Below are 9,029 nucleotides of genomic sequence, written 5' to 3' on the forward strand. Positions count from 1 at the left end.
TGATTCTTCACTGTTCTGAAGGTCATTTGTGCCCCATAAGGTGAGATCTTGCATGGAACCCCAGGATGAGGGAGATTGTCAGTGATCTGGTATTTATGCCATTTTCTAATAATTGCTCCCAACAGTTGATTTCCTCTCACCAAGCTGCTGACCTACAGTAGATTGGCTCATCCCAGTCAGGTGCAGGTGCACAATCTTGTCCCTGGTGTCCTTAGACAGCTCTTTGGTCTTGGCCATGGTGAAGGTTGGAGTTTGAACATTTGAAGGTGTGGACTTTTATACAGATAACAAGTTCAAACAGGTGCCATTAATACAGAAAACGAGTGGAGGATAGAAGAGCTTCTTAGAGAAGAACCAGCAGGTCTGTGAGGACTTCTTGCTTGTTTGTAGGTGCCAGATTCTTGTTTTCTGCACCTTTATACAAGTAGATGATTTAAAACCAGGCATTGGATTTGTTTTCCATTCTGAATTACAGACCTCTCATCTTTTTAAATGAAACAACCATGACTGCCAAACACATTTAGCCCCGCTGAAAATGTTTTAGACAGTCAACGCTGTGGGTTTATGATTTTATTGTTCAGAGCGGGTCCATTCCATTAGCACTTTATTGGAAGTTTTTGTCATTATGTTTATAAATTTGTACCTTAAAATAATAGAAACACTGATTTTATTGTGACCAGCCCATCTGGTGGTGGTGGTGTGGGGGGGGGGGGGGGGGGGAAGGGGCTTTAGATGTTTCAGTTTATTTACTAAAGCTTTTTAACTTTCTAGCATCACATTTATTTATTGCAACTTTCTGAATTAGTGTGTTTTATATTCTTTCAGCTCAGATTTGTCTCATTTATGTTGTTTTACCAAATGACCCTTGTGTTCTTCAGGGGCAACAAACGTAAACACGGTGAAGCAACGAGGGAGGAGTGCATGGACACAGACGACGTAGAGAACAAGAAGGAAAGAGAGGACTCCACCAACGAGTCCTCCAAGGACTCGAACGAGGAAGACGACGGCAGTAGCTCGGAGGCAGATGAGATGGCTGCTGCCTTGGAGGCAGAGCTGAATGATTTTATGTGACACGGAAACTAAAGAAAGACAAAAAAATAAAATAAAAACGACCTTTGTGAACTTGGTACCTAAAAGTTTGGTTTGTTTTTCTGGAATGTGTGTGATTAGGGTGTGTGAGCCTTAAAAAACTGAATGTCCTGTACAGAAATGTGTCCCCATGTAGATAAAGCTTAGAGTTTTCTAGCACTGCCATCTTGCCTGTTTGGCAGCAAGAAGAAGAAAAAAGTTTCAAAAGGAGACATAAAATTTATACATTTATTTCTATTTCAAGTTTTATATGGATGAGAACTTGATTGATATTCTAAATGTATATTTTGCTGATTGTTCTTGCCAAAGAGTTTAAAATAGGTTTGCAAAGATGTGCAGCTAAATATTTCACTTATTTCTTTTTGATTTCTTCTACAAGTTTTTAAGGTCGTGCAGCCAACCTATCCAGACAGTTGAATGTGTTTCTATTTCCATGTTTTTTATTCTTATGTTTAGAGATAAATATCTACTGACTGTTGTAAGCTTAACCCAACTTGAATCTTTTTACGTTGCTCAGCTCTCTTCCATCTCAGACGTTTTTTGACCTCTTCCAACAGAATTCGGTCCCTTTTTGCTGTTTTTGGTGTTGTGTTTAAACATATTTCATCTAGCTTTCAGACTCCCACTAAAGGTTGTCTGACTCTGTTGTTATTTTTTTATGTGTGTTATCTTCAGAATGATCACGTATTCTAACATTTGGAAATACTTTTGTTTTTTCTAAAATAAATACCTTTTCAGATACTGTATAAACAAAAATAGCCTGTGATTTACTTTTTTTATTAGAAACTCAAAAAAGGGTGTGGTCAATAAAAAATCAGGTGAGTGTTGACGGGCACTGATTAATTTCTTTATTTTCTTTAAACTCAAAGAAGTGTGTTCCACACATCCAGTACAAAAATCACCATATCCATCTTATATATATATATATATATATATATATATATATATATATATATATATATATATATATATATATATATATATAATTTTTTGAGTGTGTTTGTGTTGCTTTTTCCCCATCTTTCCTGTAGACAAGCAATTTTTTTGGAAGTTTATTTTTTATTTTGTTTGTTTTACCGAGAAAACACAGTATCTGTATCCTGACTGTAAATTCCAGAGGTGCTTCTTCAAGGATTTTGTTGCAAAACTTCTCAACAAAACAAAGTCAGACTAGTTTACAGTCATCATTCTGCATTAAAATAGATTTCCTAACATTTTAAACTCTAAGACAGTACTTTTACCAGTATCAAAACATCTTCTTAAAGATGTTTCCCGCTTCTCCCTCCTACGGGTTGAAAGCAGAATTACAACCATCCTAAACAACACTGTCTTAGCTTGCTTTAGCTAGCGTTAATAAGCTAACGCTAACACGAACCAACAGATGCTAAATAAGCCAGGAAGTACAGAGATCCACAATGTTGAAAAAATATAAGTCCAGTAGCAACAAAGCCAGGTCTTCATCAGTTTGGGATTTCATAGTGTCCTGCAGCTCCTTCAAACGAGAGTAGGCAGCGCCAATGTTTACTATGATTTTAGCTCTATGCTTCGCCTCCAAATACATTTAGTCTAACTTTTACTTCCATACCATACCATGTTTATTTATATAGCACATTTAAAAACAGCATGACAGCTGACCAAAGTGCTGTACAGTAAAAAGGACAAACCCCAAGATAAAAACATAAAAGTCATATAGGAGGTATGAGGTAAAATCTAAAAAATTGTGAAAGAAACACAACAATAAAATACAAAGCCACAATAAAACGTAAAAACTCTAAAAACTAGACCATTGAATGAAAGCTAAATGATAGAAGAAGGCCTTCAGTATCGACTTAAATCAACCCAGTTCTGGGGCCAGTCGAACACTAAGGGGGAGAGCGTTCCAGAGTTTAGGAGCAGTGAACGCAAAGGCCCGCTCTCCACGAGATTTATACCACATTTTCGGGACGCACAAAAGCAAATGATCCTGCAGATCTCAGGTTCCTGGTTGGAGCATGAGGCTTTATCAGTTCTGAAAGATAAGCCGGGGCTTGACCATTCAGAATGTTGTAGACAAAGGTCAAAACCTTAAATTGGATGCTGTGTTTAACAGGCAGCCAGTGCAAGCGTGCAAGGACGGGTGAAATGTGACGGCGTCTCGAGATGTTTGTCAGGAACCTAGCCGCCGCATTTTGCACTCTCTGTAGACGCTCGCTTGCTGACGCGCTGACACCAACAAGTAGCGAGTTGGCGTGGTCTAAACGTGTACTTACAAAGGCGTGAACAACAGACTCCAGCTGAGGTCGTTTAACTATTGACTTTAAGCGCGAGATGCGACAAAGTTGAAAAAAGCAGGACCGGACTGTAGAGTTAATTTGTGAACTCATTAACAGATCAGAGTCAAGTTTCACTCCCAGACTGGATACACAGGATTTAAAAACGGTAGAGGGTAGTCACCAGGTGCATGCTTCGGATTTATTGGATTAAAAAGAATGGCGTCGGTCTTGTCTTCGTTAAGGCAAAGGACGTTCTCCGACAGCCAACCTTTAACTGCAGTAATACAGTCGACAAGGAGGCGTGTTGAGTCAGGTTTACTTAAAGCCTGATAAATCTGGCAATCGTCCACGTAAAGGTGATAACTCATTCCAAGTTTGTCAGAATCATCCCCAATGGTAATAAGTAAATCGAGAATAGGAGTGGCCCTAGAATCGAACCCTGAGGCACACCCCAGCGAAGTGGAGTAGATGGAGAGGAAAAGCTGTCAATGTGAACACTAAATTGTCTATCTGACAAATATGATCAGAACCAATGAAGGGCGATCCCTGTTACCCCCAACCTCATCTCCAACATCCTAAGAAGGATGTCATGGTCCACTGTGTCGACGGCAGCAGAGAGGTCCAGGAGTAACAGAAGGACATGGGAAACAGAATCAGTTGCCACCAGGATATCATTTAATACATGAAGATGTGCAGTTTCTGTGCTGTGGTGAGGTCTAAAGCCAGACTGAAAGTGATCAAGGACGCTATGATCTCCTAAGTAACTGGAAAGTTGAGTGTGAACTACTTTCTCAATAATCTTGGATAAAAACGAGTTTGGAAATTGGACGATAATTAGAAAAATCAGTATGATCCAGGCCAGGTTTTTCAGTAAAGGATGTACAACTGCATTCTTAAAGGTGGTTGGAAACACTCCAGTCGAAATGCTGTTGTTGATGATTTCCAGAATAAATGGCGCCAGCACAGGAAGGGCCCCAACTAGTAGTTTTGGTGGGAGGGGGTCCTCTGGAGAACCAGAGGGTTTCATGGACCTGGACAGCTCCTCCAGATCATGAAGAGACAACAGAGTAAAATTGACGTAGACAGACTGGTTCCTCAGTGGTGGGTTGACCCAATGGCAAGATGCTTCCAGGCTCCTCCTCCATGATGCTAACAAAGACAAAACAAACGTTTTAGTGCTTTTTATTGATGACCAGAAAACTGAAAAAGCTAGCTGCTAGCCTTAATATGAGCTGCCATCACAGAAAATGGCTACACTCATAAAGCAGGTACAGACCTCCCACTAGTATTCCTACATGAACTGCAAAACTGTTGCGTGTGGCTTCTGGTCAACAGAGGGCAATAGAGTGATGTCCAATGTGAAATAGCTCAAGTTTACGGCTCAAGAAGAGCCACTGAAACCAGTTTAAAAGCAATAGCTTAAAGTGTTCAAATTGTTGCCTCAGCATTCTCTTCTTACGTACATTTTCTGCCATTTTTGCATAAAAGTAGTTGAAGTGAGAAAAAACATCTTCACTCTAAAACTGCGTCACTTTACACTCTTAACCGAGTTTTTGTTCACATTTGCAAACACAAATCACCTAGAATGGTTGACAGGGACTGTGTTTGAAAAGCTAAAACCAAATGAAAACAAGGCTTGAAGCCGTTGCGTGTGATATCTATAAGCGTGGTGAGAATTTATTTTTTTAAATGATGTAACTTATCTCACAGATGAAGAACTAAAGCTACAAGAGTCAGTTTCACCAGCAATTCCTTTTTGTTGGTTTCAACCAGCAAATCTGACAAACGTGAGTTTTTCTCTGCACTCTACTGATGTCATATTTCAGGATTTAGTGCATGATGTTGTATATATTCACCCCTGTTGGTGACATGCTTCACACAGATCTGTTGATATTTATTGCTCACAAATCCTCACCATTGTTCAATCTTTCATTTTTTACATGTAAGCTAGAAAGCTTCATAACAGACTATTATTTAAAATCTGATTTATTCTCACCGAGTGACTTCTGTTGTATTTGTGCTATTGTGTCTTGGTTCTATTCAGAAGTTTCCATCAAATGATGTGGTGTTTGTAAACTGTGTTTCCTTCATCGCCCCCAATGAAAGATACCTTTTAAAAATGAAAAATAAACAGATTTTTCACTTTTGTTTCTCATTTCTGATGCATAATTCAATTTTGTTTTTCTTTAACTGAAGTTCTTTTACAGGCGCGTCCAAAAAAAATTCTGTTCAATATTATTTGTTGCCCTTCTCAGAATGTGAAACTCATCATAGAGCCTTTTTGTCATTTTGATGATTATGGTTTACAGATGATGAAAACCCTCATTTAAGTTCCTTAGAAAATGTGACTATTGGGAAAAAGTTAACTACAATAAACTCTTGTTGTTGTCATGCCCTAATCAGCTAATTAAGTGAAAACACCTGCAAATGTTTCCTGAGCCTTTAAGGCACAATACCAATCCTCACACTTCCACCCTTGCACCCTTCAAATGGGCACGCCAGTCCAGGTGTGCGAGTGCGCAGGGTGTCCCGATCCTCAGGTGCAGAAGGTGACCATGCCCCTTTTGCACCCTTGCTCTGCATTTGGCCCAAGTCTGCATCGAAGTAGACATTATCAAATGAAAAAAATTAATTTTAGGAAGATTAATGATATTGAATCATGCTCTGAATATTTTAGACTAAGATTTTATGTGAATGGCAGTAAATGTAAATTTTGTCAAGAAATTGTTAGTTTGAAAGTTGTTACTAAAGATTAATAAAAAACTGGAACAAACAGCGATCCGCATGCGTTGCGGTTGATGACGCAATGCTCACTGTCCCAAATCGGCAGTTATTTGCGCACTTGTGTACTATGCACTCGAAGACCCACTTCACACTTCCTTCCTTTGCGCTTTTATGAAGGTCGTAGAGTGAAGTGCGAGCATTGGGACTATTCCTAAATGACTTATACTCTCAGTAGCCACCATATTTTGGAGGTTTCCCTGTTTCAACACACATGATCAGTGGGTGTTAGGTCAGATTGATAGCTGAAGTCGCTGTATAGCTTGATGACATGTACTTCGACAAAAGTCCATGTTATGTTCTTCCTGTGTATCTTTTCTAATTCCATTAGTTTGCTGCTCTTATCTAACACACAGAGTAGCTGAGTTTGTACTTTTTTTTTTTGATAACAAATAAACGACAACAGATGTGACACCACCAAGCTCTGATGGTGACCCGAAGAAAAAACTCTGCTACTCTCGTGTGTTAGATAAGAACAGAAAACCAAGGTACTTTAACAGATTGATCAGGTTTACTGGAGCAGGCAAACAACCAAAATATTCTACAAAGGGACTCTTGAAGACCAGGAGTGCACACAACTGCTTGAAATCTGTGCCTGGGTCTGTAGGGGAGGGAATCATGGTGAAGACAGCTGACTAGACATGTATATTGAAGACAGTCAATGAAACCCTCCATAAGGAAGAAATGGACACCAATAATGCTGCAGCACATTACTTTTTGGTACATACTGTACAGTTGGATTGTGTTACACGTCAAATTCATGCAGTCTTGTGACAACAGTGCTATCAGAAGGCCATTTCCATGGTCTCGTCACTCCCAGAAGGGAGAGCGCCCAGCTCGGCTAAGCTGAGATGTCATTCAGAGAAACTGCAGCTGCTTTATCCGGGTTCCTTAGCTCGATTAGAAGTAGTCCCGTTCAGTTTGATGCCAGCCAGACTACGGCAATAATTTGGTTTTATGACACTGAATGCAAATGCACTGAGTGATTATTTGGGGGTGCCAAGCCTGCTGGTGCGGGTCAACATGTAACACGGGACATTTAAGATGTCCTCGTGCTTCCTTCTGCTGACAAACTTTATGCAAATGCTGATTTCAGTTTTCAGCAGGACTTTGCACCTACCCGCACTGTCAAAGGTACCAAAAGCTGCCTCAGTGACCATGGTGTTACCGGACTTGATTAGCAACAAACTGATCAGACCTTCCCTCCCACAGAGAATTTTTGGGGAATTGTCCAGAGGAAGATGAGAGACACCAAACCCAACGATGTGAGTCCCACTTTCTAAAATAAGTATTTGCAAGTGTTCCCAATGGTTTTGTTAACCCTAACCCTAATTTTAGAATATGTGCACATACCTCTGTGAGGTTTCGGCGGCTTTTGTCCACTTTACAGTTTGCTGGGTTTGAGGCAGCAGAAGCACAGCATATACGAGACTGTAAGATTGTCACTCAGCCCCAGAGCTCCATGCTGGAACCGCCAGGCCCTGTAAAGTCTAGCAGTTTGGGTTCATTCATGTGGAGCATGTGTTTGTGGTCTCGGGAAAACTTCAGTATGATTCCCTAATCTTACATGTTCACAAGCCGTCTTATTGTTGCACTGTGCAAAAAACAAAAAGTCATAGTTCTCAGCTCCAAATGCAAAGAGGTGTGAGGAAATCATTAGTGAGAGAAAGCAGAACATTTCTCCTTTAGATGTATTAAATGGAAATTGTTGGGGTATGGCAGTGCCTGGGGGGACTCTTCTGGGAATGGAAAACCAGCTGGGATATTAATCTATTATCTTGTCATCCAGTCAAGCTAATGGCTCGTTAGGTGAGATGTTGATTACACGGGACATGGCAGAAGAAATCAGTCATAAAGGCTAATAAAAGCACAACTCGTGTCGCTGTGACAGGCCACTTTTCTTTCTACCTGGAATCTCTGAAAGCAAACAGCAGAGCTGTTCGGCTTGTGCTGCAGCCAGATTTTCTTTTTACTGAGTAAAAAGAACCACTGTGGTCAGTAGGTACCAATCCCAATTTAGTCTCTCGTCTTCAGCACCGTGTGGGAGGTTCTGGACCACTCTGGCCTGTTTAAGGTCATATCTTTTCTATAGAACTGTTTGTGTGGAGCCAGGCTTGTGCACATCCATAAGAGAAACAGCACCACCTCCTCTAGCGCCTTGGTGGATCCTAAGGCATCACCTGGCCACAGTTGAGGTATATTCCCTTCAGTGTGTTCTGGATCAGCCCTGGGGTTTCCTCTCAGCAAAACTGAAACTCCTCCTTAGGGAGGATGCAGGAGGCATTCCAACCATGTGTCTGAATCACTCCTCTTCACATGGATGAGCAGCTGCTTCATCCTCTAAGGTTAAGCCAACTAATTCCAGCCTCCTGTATTTGTGATTTTGTGTTTTTTGGTCATTAACCAAAGCTCATGACCAAAGGGGAGTGTTGGCTTACCTCACTTCTCACCACAACATACAGGTTTAACAGCTGAACAGAGACTTTATCTGCTTTCGCTGATGAAAAGAACAGTGAATTACCTCGTTGTGTGTATGTGGGGTGTCTGCCGCATTATTTGGTGTTGGGAGTTTAGCACAGATTTTGAAGCAGCATGAACAATGCTTATTTTATTTTCCTTCCATTCTGCGTCATCAGCAATCCTTCTAATTTTACAAAATCTGGTTGATTTTGCGACGTCCACTGATGTCATTTCCTACTGAGTTACAACCAATCAGCGTGAGCTAACTGCAAGTCCTACTAGGTGTCTCTACCAGGCCATTTCTGAGTATTTAGTCCGGTTCATGTACTCTGCCGGTTCCTGAAATGGCCTGAAAAATGGCCCCTTTGGGCCAGCCCAGTGAAATGGTGACAAGTGCATGCCATGAAGATCCGGTAAAAGAGCAAATGGACTATAGTCTATGATTCA

General features: G+C 40.7%; 1 protein-coding gene across 3 annotated transcripts in view; it reads left to right on the plus strand.

Moving 5' to 3' along the window:
• ctdp1 (CTD (carboxy-terminal domain, RNA polymerase II, polypeptide A) phosphatase, subunit 1) overlaps window positions 1–1,845 on the plus strand; it is a 111,448-nt gene extending 109,603 nt beyond the window's left edge. For 2 of the 3 annotated variants that reach the window (XM_054734661.2, XM_054734662.2), the window contains exon 13: window positions 879–1,845. In XM_054734661.2, coding sequence (XP_054590636.2) covers window positions 879–1,071 — 193 coding nt within the window. In that variant the 3' untranslated portion in view covers window positions 1,072–1,845. The remainder of the gene's footprint in view (window positions 1–878) is intronic. The other variant, XM_054734663.2, reaches the window with a different exon arrangement.
• Window positions 1,846–9,029: the final 7,184 nt, after the last annotated feature.

This window comes from Nothobranchius furzeri, chromosome 11 (genome assembly GCF_043380555.1).
Source record: "Nothobranchius furzeri strain GRZ-AD chromosome 11, NfurGRZ-RIMD1, whole genome shotgun sequence".
In the NCBI taxonomy this organism is placed as follows: domain Eukaryota; kingdom Metazoa; phylum Chordata; class Actinopteri; order Cyprinodontiformes; family Nothobranchiidae; genus Nothobranchius; species Nothobranchius furzeri.